Here is a 20,717-nt window from a genome sequence, read left to right on the forward strand (position 1 = left end):
GCCAAGGTGTAAACCAGGAACCAAAGTATTTCTTGAGATTTCAACAAAAAAAGAGAGCAAATGTGCTACGTGTGAGTCCCATAGGCATAGCACTTGCTTTACATTCCCAAATCCATTGAGAACAGCAAGGCTGCTCCAAAGAGAAGCCACTTCCCAAGCTGAACCTGCCTCTCTTCTGCAGCTTCTCCACCATTACTGGGTCTGAAGGAAATGCCAGTTATCTGCAACGTGTTTCACGGCAAGAAAATGGTCAGAGTTCAGGCTCTGAAATGAGATCAGTGCACACTGCCCTGTCTGTTGCCTGCCTGCAACAAAGGAGCCCATTCTGAACACAAGGATTCTTTGGCTGCCTGGCAGCCACAGTTCCACTTCCCTATTCAGCAGGGCCTCAAAGGCACAGCCGGCACCGTGCCATGATGCACCTCGTGCTGCTGGGGATGTGCTGGGAGCAGCCAGTGCTGCAAAACCGGTGCAAAACTGCTCTTGCAAAGGCAACCAAATGCAACTCCTCCAATGCAACCCCTTCAAAGCAACACCTTCAGCGCAACTCCTCCAGTGCAGCCCCCCCAATGCAACCCCTCCAAAGCAACACCTCCAGTGCAACCTCTCCAAAGCAACACCTCGAATGCAACAACTCGAACACTACTGGGAGAGGCTGTGAGCCCATAAAGAGGGATGGCAATGTGTTATTGATCACAGCAAAGCGCTTACTTGTGCAGTTGGCTTCATCAGACCAGTCCCTGCAGTCATTGTCATCATCACACCTCCAGGAGAGCCGAATGCACATCCCTGAGCTGCAGCTGAACTCGTCTTTTCTGCACTGGTGAGCCTCTGCAAATGCAAAGAAGCACAGACAGCTGTCAGATGAGTTTGGGGCCTGGGGAAAGAAGGAGGAAAATTTCACACGGGCTACTGACCAGGGGGAGGAGGCTGATAGATCAGAAGCAACACTGAGCAGCCCACGCAGCCATGTGCCTGCTGGGCTGCTGCCCAAGGACAGCCTTTAATCTCAACCAAATATTTGGCTTTGGGTCAGGGGAGGGCCCAAGGAGCAGGGCAGGATGATAACGGCACAGAACCTCCCTGCCAGACCGCAGCAATGGGGGAAATCACTGCACATCTCTCCTCTCCTGCAGTGATGGGAGGAGGCAGCTGTTGGCTGGGGCTAACAAAGGGGATCTGGAGCAGCACTGCCTGACAGCACCAGGCTTTGGTCCCTCACATGGGAACAGGGAAGGAGGCATGCAGCAGAGCAGCTCACCGCAGTGACTCTCATCGCTGTTATCACCGCAGTCGTCCTCCAGGTCACACTTGTAGGACAGAGGGATGCAGGTCCCCGATTCCCGGCAGCGGAACTGGGTTTCAGCATCACACACGGTGGTGGCTGATGGGGAGAGGAAGAGGTCAAGGTGGTGCTGGGAGGATGGATTGTGCTGATCCATCATGAGTGAAGCAGAGTGGGGAGCACCCTGCAGAGACTTGCTCAACGCAGCCTGCAGGGTTATTACTGTAGGTGCATGTCAGAGCTGGGGAGCAGGACTAAGTGCATCCCACCCCACTGCTGCTTGCAGACTGGGGGTGATGCGTCCCAGGCAGAGGATAGAGGGGGAAACACTGCAGGGTACAGCTCACCCAGACACCTTGAGACTCAGTTCCTGGGGCAGGAACTGCACTCTGAACACCTCCTGCTCCCCACGACTACAGAGGGAGTGTGGGACATCAGCTCAGATGCAGTGCCGACGCAGCAGACATCTAAATTGGGACAGGCGAATGCCACCATGGGACACTTACGGCAGTTCTTCTCATCGCTCATGTCCCCGCAGTCATTGTTGTTGTCACACTGCCAAATGCTGTTGATGCAGTTCCCATTGAAGCATCTGTACTGGTTGGGCAGACACGTGTTTTCTGGTGCAGAGGGGAAAACAAAAAGAAGCTGGCGTGAGGCATGACGCCACGTTCTTGGCTATCAGATGTGCTCCTTGTCCCAAGGGCAGCTGGGAAGGTCGTCGTCAGTGGAAGAAGCTGCCACGTCTAACAACAACGGCAGGAACCAAGCCTAGTGTTACCTTCCTTCACACAGGTGTTGTTCTTCATGCTGTAGCCATGAGGACAGTCACACTTCACCTCCCCTGAAGGCAGCACGGTGCTGGAAACGCCCTCAGGGCACTTGCAGCTCCGGCCATTGTTGGACTTGGGCAAACAGAGCAGGCTGCAGGGGTGGGCAATGCAGGCATTCTGTCCTGGCACCAGGGAGGAAGGGGACACCATCAACAGGGGCTGTAGGCAAGCAGGAAGCCCCACCCCACCCCCATCCCAGCTTTGAGGTTGCAACCCCATGTTCCTGCAGGCTGGGGAAGTGCTTTGACAATCGCAGTCCACTGCTTGGTGATGCAGCTCAGAGACCCCATACAGCACTTGGCGTGGAAAGCCATGGTCTGCAACCTGAGCTATGGGGTGGGTGCCTGGATCAATAATCCCAGCAAAGATAACCTGCAGGCTTGTGCTCTCAACTACCTGTCGTCTTTCCTCTGTAGAAGATTTTCATGTCCATGATCCCATTTAATCGGCCAACCAACGTCTCCATCCTTGAGCCGCTGTTTTTGGACGCCCGGAAGATGCTCAGCTGCGACCAGTCATTCCAGTAGATCTCGTTCTGAAGGGCACACACTACTAAAGCACCTGAGCACCTACAGCCACAGGGCAGCAGAGTGCAAATCCCTCCCAGCCCACGGGGAGAAAGATGAGGAGGACATGGACTGGGATGTGAGCAGGAGTGGAAGCAGTTGGGGAACATATCCAGAGCAGAAATAGAGTGAGAATCGTGCTAGCTCCTTCCCACCAATCCCAGTGTGCTAAGTGCTCCCACCATGCAATGGAAACATGGACAAAGTGGAAATGGTTGGCTGCAGCAGTACCTTAAATACAGCGATGGCATAGGGGTGCGGGAGGCTGTCCAGGATTACAGATCTCTGCAACCCATTGAAATCCACCCTCTCAATCCTGTCCATGTAAGCCTCAGTCCAGTAGATCCAGTGGTCATCCACAGAGATGCCATTGGGCCACCGCACGCCCTCCGAGACGATGCAGGCAGCCAAGGAGCCATCCATGTCACTTCTGTAAATGCCAGGCCTGGAGTCTCCCCAGTCCGTCCAGAACATCAGCCTGCAACAGGCAGAGAGCTTACCCGCAACAGGAACAGCACGGCTTGTCACAAGGGAGCAGGTTATCAAGCAGAGACGTGAGCGCTTTGCATTCCCCGTCTCTTGCAAGACGTGCCTTTGGGGAAAGGAGCTCTTTGCAATTCAAATGAGAGCAGCGTTGGATCTGCGAGCAGAAGGCAGGCTTACCAAGCTGCAGTTTGCGGGGCACGAGTGCAGCTGGAGGTTACCTAGCCATGAGCTGCAGAAGCGGTTGTTGAGGAGGTGTTGTCATGCTCTGTTGGCCATGTGCACACAGCCAGAGGCAGCCCAAGTCTACCAGTGTGACATCAGGGTCACGGCACTGGGCTCCCCATTGCTCCCTCCCAGCACTGGCACTGCTGCCCAGAGAATTTGTGGATGCCCCATCTCTGGTGGTACCCAAGGCCACGGATGGGGCCCTGGGCAACCTGATCTGGTGGGGGCAAGCAGCCAATGGCAGGGAGGTTGGAACTGGATGATCTTTAAGTTCCCTTCCAACCCAAGCCATTCTATGGTTCTATGATCTTGAAGCTCCCTTCCAATCCAAGCCATTCCATGATTCTGTGATAAGCCTTCCATGCAGCATCTCCCTGTTCCTCTTGTGTGGCCGTAGCATTGAAGGATCTGCATGGTGTACAGGGGACCTGACTGCAGGTGGGGGCTCCTTGCTTACCCTTCTCGGGGCACCAGTGCAAGGGCCCTGGGTCGCTCGAGGACGGAGGAGTTGAGGACAGTGAGTCGCAGGTCTCCATCCGGATTGGCAACCTGGAGCCGTAACAAAAGAGGAGGGCTGTGCTGGTTGCAGGCTGTATGGAGGGAAACTGCATGAAACCTGAGGCAGTAAATCACATTATCCCAATCAAACAGCTGCCATGGGCACAAGGAGCTGCGCTGCGGGGCAGTGGATAACAGCTGTGTCTGGGGAGGCTTAGGTTGGTTATTAGGAAGAATTTATCCTTGGAAAGAGTGGCTGGATAATGGAACAGACTGCCAGGGCAGCGCTGGAGGTATTTAAGAGATGTCCTGATGGGGCACTAAGGGATGTGGGTTAGTGATGGGGCTCAGTAGGTCAGGCTGATGGTTAGACTTAGTGATCCTGAAGATTTTTTCCAACAGAAATGATTTTGTGATGCTCTGTGAACCCAGTACAGTGGCAGTGGGGCACAGGTTGGCAGCCAGCATTGGGACCCCAACGGCACGTTGGGGCAGTCCCCTCTGCAGCACAAGTGGTGTGACCGTACCTCAATTTTGGGAATCCCAGCATTGACCCAGTACAGCAACTGGCTGAGTGGTTCAAAGGCCAAAGCTTCTACTGTTTCCAACCCAGTGCTTATGATTATTTCTTGCCCAGAGCTGCCATTGAGACAAAGACGCTGGAGGAAAAATAAGGAGAAAAAAGGACTAAAAAAGCAGAACCTTCCCAGCCTTGAGGTTAGCACGGCCAGGTGTGCAATTCTGTTTTCTACTTCCCTAGGAAAGAAAATGGGAAATTGAATAATTCTGAAGATATCCACAGCAGTGTATGCCACCAAAGCATCTCGATTTGTCAGGCTTCAACCAAAGATCCCAAAAATGTCTGGGTCAAACCGTCCAGAAAAGACCGAATCATACATTCTGTGGGAAGTAATTCAGCTGTGGAGCCCCGAGCTCAGCACTATTTGAGATTAATGCACTATGTGGGCACGCTGAGCATTAAGTGCCCCTCCATCCCAAGCCATGCTATGATTGATTCTACGACAGCAGAGAGATGAGGAACGCCCAGAATGAGATGCTGACTCTCAGGCTGCCTCTCCTGCTCTGGTGGAATCCCTGCTCACCTGGATGATGTCCAGCGTGACGTCAGCCCAGTAGAGGCAGTTGTGCTCATAGTCAAAGTCGAGCGCGACTGCCCCGCGCAGCCCGGCCAGCGGCAGCTCCTGGCTGAGCCCCGAGGCGAGGTCGTAGCGGTGGATGGAGTAGCGGGTGGCGTACAGGATGAACTCGTTCTCCTCTGCGGGGACAGAGTTCGTTACTGGGTGGTTGGGGTTGTTTTTTTTTTTTGGTCATTCTGTGGTTTTTGGGGTGCTCGCGGGGTGAAGAGGAAAGTGGGGATTTTTTCCGTCGCCCTGACCACGTGTTCCAGCAGAGCAGTGGAAGGGAGGCAAAGGCCCTTTGTCTCAATGGGATTAGGCTAATTAGAATACACTAATAGCCTTACTTGCTCCCCTTATTCCCTCGCACCAACACTGCAGCTATTGTTTATCTCAGAGGGCTGAAGGAGGAGGTAGGGATGGCAGAAAGCATTGTGACCGGTACCTTGTTGCCACATCAGCGTGCTGCCTACTAGAAAAAAAGCACTGACCTCCCATTCCTCTGAGTTCTCACATAAAATATAAATGTGCTGCGAGCCTGGGAGTCCTGGGGGACACTTTTCCAATGGGAAATATCCCATAGGGGTTGTGTTCTCAGTTTGTGCAGAACCAAACTGGCCCGGGACCAAGCTCCCAGGCATTGCATGCTGCAGGTAAAGTCCATTAATGCTATTAACAAGCGGGGCTGATGTCAGAGAGCAGCTTTGGCTACACACCTCTAATGGGATTATATGGAGCTAAGAAACAGACACCGCACGTGAAAGTGTTACCACGGTGTGGGCCAACACGGAACTGAGGAAGCAAGGGTTTGTTTTTCAGGCTCTTTGCAGCTCTCCAAATAGCTCAGAGGGCACGGCGGGGTGAGGAGCATGTCGGTGCTGAGCGGGGAGGAAGGCTGAACCTACACCAGCCCACACCAAACCCGCCCCAGGCTCGAGCTGCAGCGTGACAGCAGATTAAATTACAGCAGCACAGAGCAGAATGCAAATAGCTGGCAGCGTGCGGGCACAGGAGCGAGTCAGCACCTTGGATGTTTGAGAGTAAGTAGACATGGAGGTGATGTCTCACTGGGTACGGGTATGAGGATGAAAGGGCAGCCTTCGGCACGGCCTCAGTAGGCATCACTAGTTTGTGCCTAATTCACGATAATTCCAATTAACAAATGCAGCATGGGCCGAAGCCACGCTCACGCACTCACCAGCCAGTGGGCATGGCAGCATCTCCCCCTCCAGCCGTGACTCGATGTCACCACCCATGCAGGTGTCCCCAGAGATCTTCCGGTAGCTGCAACACACAGAGTTCACTGCTGCTGCAGGAGCATTGGCAACCACTGTGTGCATTGAGAAGCAGCCAGTGCTTCTCGGCTACAAACTAGATGCTGTGCTGTATGCCTCAGCATGCAGTCCACTTATTGTCACCTGCAAGGTGCGCGTGCATGTGTTTGGTTATATCACCATAAATCCCAGCCCTTAGATGATGGGGTTCCCAAGCACAACACCTACCCTCGGGTCCTCCTGTAGGTTGAGCCCACAGGGCACGGCACCGGTGGGTCGTAGGGCTTCCCTGCAAACTCGGGGTCTGGGACACAAACTTCCAGCGACAGATCCTCGCTCAGCTTAAAGCCGAAATCACTGCAAGGAGAGACATGACCTTAGTAGGGAAGGGAGAGCAGGACAACAGAGCTGCTTTGCTGTGCTATTTTTGCAAAGTGTGAAGATCCAGAAGTCCAGTATCTAGCTGTACACCAGTATTTAGCTGTGTATCTTAGCTTCTTTCCTTAGGACTTTTCTCCACCACCAATGAGCCTCCTCATGCCAACCGCCAGGGCTGGGCTCCCTGCCAGCTGGCCCATGTCTGCACCTCAGCATTCCCATCTGTAAGATGGGAGCTGTGCTGTGCTGCTGGTTGGGAAATGCCGCGGAGGAGGCTACACCACTCTGGTTTTGCTGTGGTTCCAACGTTCCCAGCTGACTTGTGATGAGCCAGATTCCCTCAGCAAGGGACAGACAGGACTGTAGGTGAAAGCTCAGCCAGCAGAAAGCCATTCACTTACTAACCTTAAGAGCCTTTGCCTCTGAGTGCCAGAACCCACTCCCTAATCCTAACAGCTGTGCGGTTTCAGCTGCAGATGAAATGACTCTGCAGGGCCAGCTGCATTCCTGCGGCTGTGGGGTCACAGGGCTGCATCGCAGAGCATCTCTGCGTGTGACAGTAAATTGTCTGCCATCGTTTGAAAGAAGGTGATGGATTAACAATACCTTCCTCTTGTACAGAACCTTTCAGAGGTTCCCCAAAGGCTCGAGGGACATTAATTAAGTCTCACGCCCCATTATTAATGAAAGGATGTTTTCAGTCTATTTAGTTTCCTCCTATAAAATCAAGCAGCGGTACAAAGGGCAAAGTAAATTGGATGTGTGTCCACTCGGAGCAATTGGTCACAGACATTTATCTCGGATGTACAACCCAGACCAAAGGAAATTAATTGATATTTACCATTCAAAGTCTTCCCTGGTACAAGAGCAGTTGGAGACCATGACAGGCCTGTCAAAATCTTCCCCATTGAAACATGTTGCATGAGGAGTCCTCCTTTTGAAAACAGTTTTATGCCCCAGTAAGCACTCATTGCCTCGCTCATCTGAGGGCGACCACAGCTTGTAGTCATTCTCTGTGCACGGGACCCCTAGAGAAGGGACAAGGTTGGGTCAAAGGTGGGCACCCCAGACTGCACTATGGGGCACCTGGACCTGGGATGTGGGAGCAGCTCCCCCGAGACCATTGGCACCCTACAAGGGTGCCCTTTGTTGGCATGAGATGAATGTTTTGCTCTAGATTGCAAGGTTTTAGCCCAAAACAGACAGCAGTGATACTCAGCCCAGCAGCTCTGCTGCACTGATGGGGAATTGCAGTGCTTTGTTTAACCGGAGCCGTTCTGGTTGCCAAACAGATCCACTCCTAACAAAACGTCAGGGGAATCCGCTACAAATTTCAGTCAAGCAAATTCCTCTGCTGAGCTGAACTGCTCTTTGATTAAAACGCTGCCTCGCAATCAAAGCCAGATCTGGTTATAAAACATTCATGGGCAAAGCCTTCAGAAGGCTTTTTTTTCTTCCCCGTTCCTGTCGAACAAATCCCCAGTGACGAGGGATGGGGTTCGGTGACAGCATTAAGAGCCGGGTCAGGATGCTCACCCAGCACGTCGGAGGTGTTGACCTGTAGGATGAGCCAGCTGTGGCCATTCTCCTTGTAGGAACCAAAGATGGTGAAGATGGTGCTTTTCTCCCCAGGCTCTGTCAGCAGCCCATACACAAACACTGGCTTCTCTGAGAAAGTGAAGGATTTCCACGTCTCTCCCTCGTTGGTGCTGTACCTGCAGGAAAACGATGGAGATGGATGCAATGGGGAAACCCCACCTGGCATAGGGCATCCCAGCTCTGTGCTGCAGCCCTTACTTGAGCTGGTCGGTCTCTGTGCCCTGTGCGATGGCCACCAGGATGCCCCCATGGTCACCCCAGGTGTAGTAGTGGGGTCCCGACAGCGCCTGGAAGAGAAACAGTGGTGAAAGGAAGAAGGTCAGGCACAGGGATACAGAGTGCCAGGGCATTCTGCAGACCCTATGTTGTTCCTGCGCACTGGGGTGCCCCAATGGAGTGCTGAGATCACCTGCAGCACAGCATGTCACCTCCAGAAAGAAACCATCTTTGTTCCCCCTCAGCACAGAACCGCTTTTGCTTTCCTATCTGGGTTCAAAACAGAAAGCACAGATCCGCCCAGCTCCACTGCCTTGGGATGCTCTGCGAGGGTCACTGAACACTTTGGTGCCTTTTATCTGCTTTTTGAGACCAAAACAGTGCTCTGCAGAGCAATAAGCCTTCCAGCAGCTTCCAAAAGCAGGAAGAAAACGTGCTGCTGCTCCTCCCAGCTGAGCAACAGCAGTGTGAGGCCGTTCCGCACCTCTGCACGGAGCACAAAGGCGCAGCTCTGTGCGGTGTGCCCGGGCTCTGCTTGTTCCCGATGGGGTTTAATTGCTCTGCAAAGCAAAACAGCCTGCGAGCCAGAGGAGGATTGCACGGACACAGCAGTCGGGTGCTCTCTCTGTCCATGAGCACTGCTCTTCCACTGAAACCCAGAGGCTGTGGCAGCAGCCAGACCCGCGGCGTGCCCGGCACTAACCCTGCCCACGGGGTACTTAAGGGGAGGAAAAGGAGGCTGCCTAAAGCATGTGATGAAACCGCTTGCAGATGTTGAAATACCATATTACGCTCACAGCAGAATGCGCAGGCAGACCAAAAACACCGCTGCAGACCAAACACCCGCTCAGTAAACAGCACCAGATCTGCATACATTGAGGGCAGCATCCCGTGGTCTGGGAAGAGGACGGAGCCTCTCCAGGCGCTGTGCAGAGCTCTGGCTGTCAGTCCTGTCCACAAGGGACCGGCTGACCTGCACTGAGGACACATCCTATGAGCTCAAGCTGCATCTGAACCCGCTGCCTTTAGCACGAGGCAACCACGCCTGCTCCTACATCCAAAGATGGTTTTGCTAAAAGGGGCATTCAGCATCTTCTGGCTGCAGCTCTTTGATGTGTGCACAGAGGTCACCTTCACTGCCTATAGGCTGCAGCTCCCCAATCCGTGCTGCTGCCAACGTGCTGAGCTGCCAACCAGAGAGCCCTTACCTCTCTCCACCTCGCCCCGGCACTGCTCGAGATGTAGACGTTGGTTTTCTTCGCCATGCTCTTGCCAATGGAGCCTAGGAGAATGAGAACAATCATCCCTCTCCAGGTAGACGCAGCAACAGCTTAAATGAAGGCAGCTGCCTTGAAGCTATTCTGGTCTGTGAGCAAAATGCCGTGATGGAGGAGCGGATTTTTCCCACTGTAAGCCAACGCTCTTAAAATCAAGTATTTGAAGGACTATCACAAGTTTTAAAAGCAGCTGGGGAAAAACATATGGCTATAAACATGATCAAACAAAATGAGCTGGTGGGTCTGCAAACGTTCCATCATTTGTTTTCTACAGCGAAGAAGCGAGACAAAAAGCAATCCCTGCACGTCCAAAGGACCCTCCAGCTGGGCAGGGGCTGGAAAGAGGAATGGATTGAAGCAGGCAAGGTTTGCAATGTCACCACACTACACTGACATGTACATACTGCCATTAGAGGGACCGCAGTGCAGAATGGGGCAGCAAAATGCACCATTTAATTGCACTTCATAGAGTCGTAGAACACTCTGAGTTGGAAGGGACCCATAAGGATCATTGAGTCCAACTCATGTGTGTAAACTCCATTTTTTTCTTATTGCATCTACAAATGAGATGCCACCCAATTCCTCGTGCCTTGAAAACAACGTGCCCCCAAGCCCCAGGGCAGCAACAGAAGGAAAAACAGTACCGGTGGCAATGATCAGCCCCGGAGCCGACTCTTTGGAGAGGATGGGCATCCTCCGCAGCTGGAAATTCAGCAGCTGGCTCAGGCGCTGGGCCAGGTGGAGGGAGCAGCCCTGGGAAAGCTGGGGAAGAAAAGCACACCGGCATCAGCGCCTCAGTCCCACCTCATCCCACACCCTCTGCTTTGGAAGGCGAGGGGATTTCCCATGCAGCGTCGTCCTGCAGGCAGCTCAGCCCGTGGACCCCTCTGTCTTTTGGGAGCCTGGCCCAGCGCTCACCTCACAGTGCGTCTTCTCCCCATAGCGTGTCTCTGCTGGGGGCTGCAGGGGCTCCCAGGTGCCTCCCTTGTCGAAGGTGATGACGGAGCGCATGTTCTCCTCGCTGAAGGAGCCGTTGAGCAGCGTGGCAATGTACACACCTCGCACACCCTCGACCCGGTGGAAGTCAGCAAAAGGCTCATTGGCAAAATATCTGCAAGGGGATCAAGAATAAAGGTGGGATGGCCACAGCCAGAGGGCTGTGGTCAGCGGTTCTATGTCCAGCTGGAGGCCGGTGATGAGTGGTGGCACCCAGGGATCTGCCTGGAGGTGCTCCAGGTCAGGTTGGATGGAGCCACGGGCAATCTGACCCAGTGCCTGATGTAGTGCTTGGCAACCTTGCTCACGGCAAGGGGATGGAACTGGATGATCTTTGAGGTCCCTCCCAACCTAAGGCATTTCATGATGATTCTACGTACTTTGGAGCACACTACCTGACCAGAGTGTCACTGCCTGCTCCTCCTGGGCTGTAGTAGAGCACATTTTCTAAAGACAGGGAGAACTTCAGGCCTTCTGCTTCCGAGATGTAGAGGTTGGTGCGGTTGTCGTCGTGGCTGACGCACACAAACACCTGATCCTCCGATGCATCGGCGATGTAGTATTCCTGTGGGAAGCAAAGGAGTGGTGTGCAGGCTCGAAGTGCATAGGCACAGGAGCAGGGTTTGCATACAGATCAGTGTAGCATTTCCTCATAGATAGCTAACAGCTATTCTCCACCCTGCAGCAGGGAGATCATCCACTACTTACCTTAATTGGATGCTTGGTAACGAACTGGGCCACCCGCATCGGCTTGCGGTTGAAGGAAACCCAGAGCTGAACTGATGATGGCTGCAAGCTGCCCAGCAAGCGCTACAGGGAGCAGAGAGGAACATCAGGAGTGGCTCCAAACCCCGGAATCACCCTCATCCCTGTGCCTGAACCAACAGTGTGGGGACAGGGACGGCATTCCTGAGAGCAGCAAACACAAGCATGCCTCCTGCTGCCTGTGCTGGCAGCTCAGGTGGAGGCACAGAGACCGGTTTGGAGCAGAACAGCCAGTCCTTGCCTTCCTATTTTTAATGAGTTACACGAAGGAAAAGGCACCAGCGCTGAGCCAAAAAAGCAAAAGCTGGGGGCAATGTGTTTTGTGCAGGTTGCCAACGGTAAGCACCCAAAACCCACATTTAGGCTCCAAAAATAAGCGGCCTGATTTTCCCCGGCTCCACATCACCAAGCAACCGGAGCTCCCAGGGAGAGGAGCAGGAGTCAGGAGGTCCCCACGCCCCTCTGGTCCCCGAGGGCTGCACAGGACGGGCTGCCATCCCCACAGGGACACTGACCATCCCCACGTCTCACTGAGCCCCAGCAGCGCACCCAGATAACATCTCCTGCCAACCACAGAAGGCACAGAGCCAAAGCAACGCGCCCTGGAAGTTGCAAGAGAGATTTCTGAGAAGCTGAAAGTGCTCTTCAGATGGGGGTGACGTTGCTGGGGATGCAAAGTGAGAGCGTGTAAGAGCCACCTGCAAAGGGCAAAGTGCTCGTTGGAAAAGGCTCGGTGGCAGCAGCAAGGGGAAAGCAATGCTTGCATCTTGCAAACTGGAAATGGCTCCTTGGTTTCTAGCATTGGTGTCTCTGGTCATCTGTGAAGGACTCGCCCCCAGTGAGAGCACAGATAAGCCATGCTGCAGTGCATAAGGCTGCCTGGTCCCAGCTCGTGCTTGAGCTAATCCCTGCTGACAAGCAGCCTCCATTCACCCAGCCCCGTCCCCCCTCCTGCCTCCGCGTCCACCCCATGCGTTTCCAGCCCTGGTGCTCTGCAGCCTGACCTACTTCTGCCCACCCTGCTGACGTGCAGGGCAGCGACAGCACGGCCGGCACCGCTCCATCTGCAGGATCAGCGTGGTGAGCTGAAGGCTGCGGGGACTCACCACGGCCTTGGTGGCAAACAGGTATTTGTCCCTGAGCTGGAAGTCATCAACATCCTCCAGGATCACCTCTTTATTTTCTCGGCTTTGGAAGAAATCTGTGCTGCGAATGACGGTCGAGGTGCCGGAGGGCTCGTGCCGCTCGATGTACACTGTGTTGGGCTTATCATAGGGCTCAACACCCCTGGACAGCAAATAAGTGAGAAGTTTTTGTCATCATTGCACTCACAGAGCAATGCAGAAGGCACAGAGCCCTTTAAAGAGATGTGTTTGGCATGCAGCGTCTGGGGAAACTGGGAAAACTGCAGCAGGGTGCACAGCAAAGAGGGAGGAGAAGGCTCTGAATGGCCCAGGAACTCCAAGAGGGGAAGGAGGACTGGTCACAATGTGGGGAATGCAACTGAAATGATGATTGCATGGGTGTGTTCGCCTCCTGATGTTATCCGGGGCTCTGTGCTTCCTATTTGTGTCTCAGCTAAGGCCAGGAAGGATGGGGTTGGAGATGTCGCAAGCCCTGTTTGTCAGGGGACGTCCCTTCTTGTGTGACCCTGAGGAGATGAGCTGGAAATCTGCAAGGCATGTGGCGAAATGGCTGAGATGGTGGGGATAAGAACAGGAGGGCCCTGAATGTTGGTGACAGCTGATTGCCAGAGCAGCTCTGGTGGCCAAGAAAGAAGAAAGCCCGTGGCCCACATGCTCAGCCCACGGATGGGGTTGGGAGCACTGCAGGGGGACACACAGGCAGGAGGGAGGGAGCTGGAGGGAACACAGGGCTACAGCACGTACCAGGAAAAGGACTTCACGTGCTCCTGTATCATTATCCACGTCTGGCCAAAGTCGTCTGATTTCCAGAGCTGCAATGGGAAAGGTGAGAGATGGGCCTGGATCTTGCAGCGCTCTCAGAGTGTGCAACCCAAGGGAGGGCAACCTTCATGACACCACAAAAGGAAGATGGGAACACATCCACCTCAAAGCTACACCACGTCCACGACTTCCCTGCCTGGGTGAGAACCATCCAAGCAAGAAAACACTGCCCTCACTTTATAGAGCCACCCGGTTGTACAGGAACTCAGAAACAAAAATAACTTGCTCTAAAGTGCTCGTGGTGTGTGTGATAGCAAGGGTAAACCTGCAGGCAGAGCCTCTCCCTCCTGGTGCATGTCACAGCCACAGGAGTGCTCTGCCACTGCCCAGCTGCGGGTGGGAGGAGGGCAAAGTTCCTGAGCAGAGATGGTATCTCTTATTTCACCAGCAACAGCAGCAGCAATAAACATACCAGCCCGCAGGCACATCAGCCCCACTACGGATCCCAGTCTCCAAAAGGGCAAACCACATGCCACACATTAAGCACTGTAGAGGCCATTCTTGATGTAGGTTCCTCTCCTCCCCATTAGGGAGTGGTTGGGATAAAATGAGGGCCCTCGTGCCTTGGCAGCTGTGCTCACCTGCTTGTTGGGGTGGGATCTGTCGAAGCCCAGGACAAGGTTGGGGTTCCTGCTGTGCAGAAGGAGATCTGCTGCCCTAAAGGGGATCGAGAAGCCCTGGATGCTCTTGCAGAAGTCAGTGGTGATCCAGAGGTAAGGGACAAAGGCATCCACAAAGATATACTGGGGAGAGAAGGAGCGAGAGGGAAGAAAATCAGAGCAGGGCTCAAGCTCCCCATGAGAGCAACAAGTCCTGGGGGCATCTGAGAGGGAGAACTCTGGAGGAGAGGCTCTTGTTCCCACACTTCTACCACACTCTGTTGCTCCTGGAGGTCCCTGAAGCCAACAACTGCTGTGTGCAGAGCAGGATTTTGGCATGATTCATCAATGTGGGTCAGTGTGTCCATGCCCCAGTGCTCCCAGCCCAGCTTTGGAGATGGGAATATCCATGGGGATGGAGAGCTGCAGGGCCAGGATGGCTCAAACACTGCAGGAGAGCTTTGGCCAGAAGAGAGGTGGCTTTGGTGTAGGTAAACCTAAGCGTGCCACAAAAGCATGAAAGGTAATGGCCTTCAGTTGCCTCAGGGGAAGGTACTGGGAGAAATTCCTTCTCCCAAAGAGTGGCTGGGCACTGGCATAGGCTGTCCAGGGAGGTGGGGGTCCCTGGAGGTGCTCGAGAACTGTGGCACATGGGGACATGGTTAGTGGACATGGTGGGGATGGGTTGAGGTTGGGGAACTGAGACACCTTTTCCAACCTTAAGGATCCTATGATGATGGCAATGGGTGCACAGCCCCTAACTCTGTTAGCACACACTGCTGTGGGTGCAGCCCCCCACCACCCCCCTCCCCCAGCCTCTCCCACCCCGAGGGGCACCACAGGGCACCGTGCCCCCCTCACCCCCACTCACCCGCTGGTTGTTGGCCGGGCTGTGGTAGAACTGAGCGATGGCCACCGCGCTGCTGTTCCCATCCCCAAAGCTGAACCGCTCCGAAATCTTCTTAAAACTCTTTCCATAGTCATAAGAGATGTAGACCTGCAGCAAGACACCCAGTTACAGGAGCAGGGCTGCGGGATGCCCGGCAGGGGACAGGCAGCTCACGGCACTTACGTCGCTGTTTTTGGGGCCCAGCAGGGACAGGCTGTCTCTGGCCAAGGCCACGATCACGTTGCTCTTCTCTCCTGCCCAGTGAACGACCATCTGGTTGTGGGAGTCATTGAGGCTGACCTGCAAAGGGAATGGGCACCGTGAGCCGGAGCACGGGGTCCCCTCCTGCTGGGGAGGGATGAGGCATTCAAACCTGAAAAGGACTGAAACAATCCCAGGGGCAAGAGGACCCTGTGGGGTCAGGGTGAGGGTTAGGGCTCGAGGGCATGGACCACCGCTTGGATCTTTGTGCTCGCTGTGAGCTGCCAAGTGGTTAAAGCACTGAGAGAGACCTTCCCCAGGGAGGAGGTGGTGCAGGAGGACCTGCTGTGAGCAACCCATGAGTCTGAAGGGTTAGAGCTCATCTATGCTCATCTATTCTTCCTCACGAGAAAAAGGATTTGTGAGATGACCAGAACCAAAACTAAAACTGAGGAAGGAGAAGCGATACAAACCGGGCTGGCCAGGCAAAGGGCCAACACAAACAGAGTCACCTTCCTACAGTGACCTCCGCGCCGAGAAGGACGCGCAGGTATCCAAAACAGACGCAAGCAAACCCATTGCTGCCTGTGCTCGTGCTGTAGCTGGCAGCAGCAGAGCAGGGCTGGTTTCTATGGGGAAGCTATCACAGCATCGCTGCAGCGGGGCTGGAGGTGCTGCTCTGCAAAACAGTGTCTGCAGGGAGCTGTGGGAATACGGGGCTAAGCCCTGCTTAGGGCTGGTACCCAGCAGCTCTCCCCCCTCCCCGCTCCCAGTGATGGGCAAAGAAAAGCGTAGAAAAAAACGATGGCTTGATTCCAAGAGAGGCAAGTGAAACAGAAGTCCCCAAATCCCTCTTACATAATGGGTTTGTGCAAAGGGGAAAAAAAAGGAGCAAATTAGAAAGCGAATAGGGGGACAGTGAGCATCCCCCAGGGCCGGTGCCTGCAGCTGCCTGGGCTGTGTCCCCCCGCTGGGGCTCAGAGCACAGATGTAGGGCTGCAGGCGGCCGCACCCCAGCAATGGGGGCAGTGAGACCTTGGGGATGCAGGGAGGAAGGAGAGGGTGATGCTCCCCCACGCACAGCCTGCAGTGTGAAACCCATGGCAGCTCCGTGTCCCCACCACAGCGTCCCCTTTTTCCCTTTTCCATCAGGTCTGACTCTTCCACAAGCAGGAGCTGTTTAATGCCACTCGTTTGGGTCTATGGCTGCAGCAGTGACGGGTCAGCAGCAGTGAGTTGCCCCATAAAGTCCCCTCCTGGGGACAGCCTGACCTCCTCCCCACACGTTTTCTCCAGGATGGGTTTGTTGACGCCTCCATGACATTTTCAGTAGTACTTTGCAAGTTGTTCTGCAAGAAATCTGACGCTAGGTTAGGCAGAGAAACAAAAAAAAGAGGAGGCTCTGACCCGTGCCCTGCTTTAAACGCAGCCAAATGACCTCCAAAGCATTATTCCCCGTGAGCAAAGAGACTGAACTGCAGACGGAGCGCTGTCCTTGAGCAGAGGACCAGGGCTGTGTGGGCAGAGCCAAGGCTTGGGCAGCAGCTGAGCCCTGGTACTGCACGGAGCCACCAGAGCTGGGGCAGCTCATTGGGGCCAACCATCCCCAGTTTCTTCTGATGGAGAAACCTTCTTCAGGAGCTGCCTGGATCCACGAGCAGGCAATGGCTGGTGCCCAATGGAAACAGCACTTAGTAGAAAATCATCGTAATGGGGCCGTGTTTTGCTTTCTGCCAAGTGATTAAGGACATATGAAATATGCATGAAACTCTAATTTGTCCTCCTGATATGTAAGGTGCCAAATGAAGTCCAGGAGGGGAGAGCTGAAGCCAAGATGCAGGGGAGGCTGCTTGTATCTCCAGTGAGCATAGTTTATGTACTGGTTTTGCTCACATTCATATTTTCCTTCTGTTAACAGCATCTCCCCACAACCAAAACCCCTGGTTCACAGCAAGGCAGCAACCCTGGAGCTGCCATCACACTGGAGCAGGCATGAAGGGCATCCCTGTGAGCCCTGTGCAGGGATGGGTGGGGGATATGGGCAGTGCTTGCAGTGCATGGCATTGCGTCACAGCGGACTTCAGAGCAGAGCATGCATCAAAGGGTTCATCCTGCTGTAAATGAGCACTGTAGGACTCAGACCCAACCCCAGGGAAGGACTATTAATAACGAAGCACTCAGGTGCCAACACCTCACCTTTGGGCTGCACGAGGGAAGGAGATATGTGGGGATCACGGCTCTTTCTCCCAGTCCTTGTTATGCAACAGAGAATGGGATGCTTAACCACAAACGCGGTTCCGAGATCGTTCCTGAATAATTAATAGGCTGTTACAAGGATAAGCGAGCGTGTTGGCGAGGCGTGAGCCTCTGAGCCCCCACTCCATTGGGGTGGCAGAAGAGCAGTGCCAAAGGGGGCCGTGGCATCACAGGGAGGGCTGCAATGCATTGCGTTGGTGGCACTGCCATGGTTGTGTTGGTGGCACGCATCGCTCCTCGTGCACTCCCACCGACGCTCCGTTCCTGCACCTTCTGCTCAGCACACAGCATCTGTTCCATCCCCGCGTGGTATTTTAAGCCACCTCCTGTGCCTGCCGTGGCGCTGCCTGTGGCTCGGGCTGAAAATGCCAGGGCCTGAAATCACCCATATGAAACACGAGTGACTCATTTCAGCGAGCGCCAGGCCCCTGTTAATTGGGTTAATACCGAAATCATCTGCTTGCAGAGCTGTTTGCTCTCTGCTACTGCCAACAGAGCTCTCCTTTCGCTGCTGTGCCTAAAGGAAAGGAAAAGGATAGGGGGGAAATCTGAGGTTGGGGCAGGAGCACTATTATTCCCCAGGAATGAGCAGGGAAGGGAGGAAGGATAGGGCTCAGGGCCTGGGGACCTGTTCCAGGATGTGCTGCCAGCACCCAGGGCACTGGCAATGTAGGTTGCAATTAATTATGGTTCACGTCCGATGGGCTGTGATTGATTTCTCTGGTCACGGAGCCGGATGGCATTTATCCTGCAATGTGCATTTCTCCGTTCTGGAGAGCAGAAAGGTTCTGCAGCACGGTGTGGGTTGTAGGGTGCTCATGGCCTCAGAAGAGCTCCTGTGCTCTGTGCTTGGGGCCATTCTTGCTGTGTGCTTACGGGGGCACTCAAGGCAGCAACCAATGGACCCAAGCGCCTTTCTGCCCACCAGAACCATGCAGATTGCTCTGGCAGGGGAAGAGGCTGCTCTCCCAGTGAGTGTGTTGCTTTCTTGGTCATCTGTGAGAGCTTTCGTGCAACAGGGATGGGAATGTCTCCTGCACAAAGTCGTCTCGGTGCAGTGATTTTAACAGGAGATGAATTCTTCTCTGCTGGGCTTTGCAAAGCTGTCATAAAGATGAAGGTCACTGAGTAACAGCACAGGGGAGGAGCTGGTGGTCATCCATGTGGGATGCAGGAGTGCCTGGCTCTCTGAGCACTAACAGCCGGGCAGGTCCTCAGGGGTGGGCTGATGGAAAGTCGCGTGGTCCTATTACAGTGCAATAGTAAATGCCCAGAAAATGATGGAACCTGGTGGTCCTCTCAGGCAGGAGAGGCTGTCGCCAGCAAGCAACTGAGAGCGAAGGAGGTTCTGAGATGATTTGACTCTATGGTCCTGGGAGTGGACGTTGAGGTGGGCAGCGATGGCTGCAAATGCTGTTCCTAACCCATCCCACCTTGCCCTTGCAGGGCCAGCAGATGAGCTCACCTCCTGCCCAGTACCGCCCATCACTGTCTCCTGCCGTCACACCAGTACCCATGAGATAGTGTCACCTCACAGGTAGGCAGCAGGAGCAGCAGCTTCGTGTGCCCTTTCCACTTGTGCTGTCCACAGGCTGAGCAGTTCTTGGCTGGTTTATGCCCAGGAGGGGATGGGAATTGAGGGATGGCTGGGAAGATACGATGGAAAAACCAACAGGAGGGATGCAGATGAGTCTCCACCGCAGTAATGAAGCAGCAGGGTGGGCAGTGTGCAGTGCTTTGGATGCTCACAGGGTCTGAGGGAGTGCTGAAGGGCATAGGCAGTTCTTGTCCTGCCCAGGGGATGCTTTCCATCGATGGCATTGCAGAAATGACCCATCCAGTGTCCAGAGCCCGCTGCCAAATTTGCCAAGCTGTGTAGTGCCACGGAGAAGCCGCAGTGGCTTTGGAGTGCACCCCCAGCTCCAGTTCTGGCTGTCACAACATGTCACTCCATCAGTCCCCTGGCTATGTTGCAGCAGTGATGGGCAGCTCTGCACGAGCAGTGCCACGAGGTTACACCGGGGCAGGGTGAGCCAACACACAGCATATGGCTGAGTGCACTGCCAAGCACGGGGAGCAGCACCTGCCCCAGAGAAGGGTCCCCTGCGGGGCTCTCGGTGGCTCACTCCAAGCACTGTCACCTTGCTGATGTCCCTCTGCTACCAAATGCTAACCCCACCAGCATCGGGGGAGCAACAGAGACACGGGAGGGGTGGAGACCACGCGATGCTTGTGAGTGGAAGCAAGCAGTATAGCATGTGGCTTTGTTTTCCTTCTTGCTCCTAAACCACAGTGGTAGTTATGTCCTTGTTCCTTTTGTAAGACACCACGATATGAAGCACTGTATGGTTCAGAAGGGTTGTGTAGGGCTGGTGAGGTCTGGTACCCGGGCTTTAATATGCTCACATCCAAAAGCAGCAGAAGGGCCAATTTTTGCATCAAAGTCTGCAACTGTTGTGTCTAATGCTGCCAGCGAGAGCAATTCATTGCTCCAAGCAAATCCCTTCCAAATGCTTCAGGCAATGAGAAAAGACCCAGCAGAGGCCAATTGTATATGTAACCACCCCCACCTGCTCTATGTCCTGCTCTGGATGTCGCTGCAGCCTTCCAAGTGTTCCAAGTCCAGGCTATGGGTGCTGCTCTCCACCCTGACCTGCCAGGGTGGCCTGAGTGACAGCAGTGGGGGGCTGAAGGGAAAATGCCCCACGTATGTCCTCACAGTACAGAGGAAGGGGAAATCATTGGGAACGGAGAAGGTTAAGAGGGAAAGTTCTCCCTTCCACAGGAGGGAAATGCAGATGTGGCTGCTGCCATCAGGCAGCCCTCGGGGTACGCAGTGGGACATGAGCAGCCTGAGCGAGTGGGGTCGCACGAGGCAATGGCGTGCAGTCTGGCATATGGAGTCAAGCACAAACATAATGGGCAGGCAGTGGCAGCCTGCAGCCTCCCAGGGCAGGCACAGGGGCAGCATGTCCTGTTCTGACACCTCCCCCCAAAGTGAGGCAAAGGGAGCAAGGGGGATGCTGGTCCTGGCAGCAAAACTTGCTAATTAATGGAGCCTGAGCAGGGATGCTCTCAGGGACAGTCATCTGTATGCTTTTCTGTGGTCAGCCACCTCCTCACGTCAATGAGCAAGGGCCAACCGGCCAGACACACGGCCAGGGAGAAGCTCTCCTTACAGAGTAGGCTCAGCACCTCACAACAGCACAATCTTGCGCTAAAGTCCCCCTTTCAGCCCAGTTTCAGGGTTGAAACGTCCCATTGGAGCACA

General features: G+C 54.4%; 1 protein-coding gene and 1 long non-coding RNA gene across 3 annotated transcripts in view; one reads left to right on the forward strand and one right to left on the reverse strand.

Moving 5' to 3' along the window:
- Window positions 1-20,717, forward strand: part of LOC107055055 — a 302,539-nt gene that overhangs the window by 276,996 nt on the left and 4,826 nt on the right. The window lies entirely within an intron of this gene.
- SORL1 (sortilin related receptor 1) overlaps window positions 1-20,717 on the reverse strand; it is a 38,168-nt gene that overhangs the window by 16,684 nt on the left and 767 nt on the right. Inside the window, exons 1-24 of one of the 2 annotated variants that reach the window (XM_046903736.1) lie at window positions 15,173-17,340; window positions 14,972-15,097; window positions 14,083-14,244; window positions 13,424-13,491; window positions 12,641-12,821; window positions 11,478-11,579; window positions 11,165-11,334; window positions 10,692-10,884; window positions 10,418-10,535; window positions 9,705-9,778; window positions 8,479-8,567; window positions 8,218-8,396; window positions 7,523-7,709; window positions 6,532-6,660; window positions 6,228-6,313; window positions 4,997-5,169; window positions 4,421-4,552; window positions 3,853-3,944; window positions 2,916-3,162; window positions 2,515-2,653; window positions 2,067-2,240; window positions 1,792-1,905; window positions 1,262-1,384; window positions 712-831 (exon numbers count right to left, since the gene is read on the reverse strand). In XM_046903736.1, the coding sequence (XP_046759692.1) occupies window positions 712-831; window positions 1,262-1,384; window positions 1,792-1,905; window positions 2,067-2,240; window positions 2,515-2,653; window positions 2,916-3,162; window positions 3,853-3,944; window positions 4,421-4,552; window positions 4,997-5,169; window positions 6,228-6,313; window positions 6,532-6,660; window positions 7,523-7,709; window positions 8,218-8,396; window positions 8,479-8,567; window positions 9,705-9,778; window positions 10,418-10,535; window positions 10,692-10,884; window positions 11,165-11,334; window positions 11,478-11,579; window positions 12,641-12,821; window positions 13,424-13,491; window positions 14,083-14,244; window positions 14,972-15,097; window positions 15,173-15,550 (3,556 nt within the window). In that variant the 5' untranslated portion in view covers window positions 15,551-17,340. Of the gene's footprint in view, window positions 1-711; window positions 832-1,261; window positions 1,385-1,791; window positions 1,906-2,066; window positions 2,241-2,514; window positions 2,654-2,915; window positions 3,163-3,852; window positions 3,945-4,420; window positions 4,553-4,996; window positions 5,170-6,227; window positions 6,314-6,531; window positions 6,661-7,522; window positions 7,710-8,217; window positions 8,397-8,478; window positions 8,568-9,704; window positions 9,779-10,417; window positions 10,536-10,691; window positions 10,885-11,164; window positions 11,335-11,477; window positions 11,580-12,640; window positions 12,822-13,423; window positions 13,492-14,082; window positions 14,245-14,971; window positions 15,098-15,172; window positions 17,341-20,717 lie in introns of those variants that run through there. The other variant, NM_001397702.1, reaches the window with a different exon arrangement.

Source organism: Gallus gallus, chromosome 24, assembly GCF_016699485.2.
Source record: "Gallus gallus isolate bGalGal1 chromosome 24, bGalGal1.mat.broiler.GRCg7b, whole genome shotgun sequence".
Lineage (NCBI taxonomy): Eukaryota > Metazoa > Chordata > Aves > Galliformes > Phasianidae > Gallus > Gallus gallus.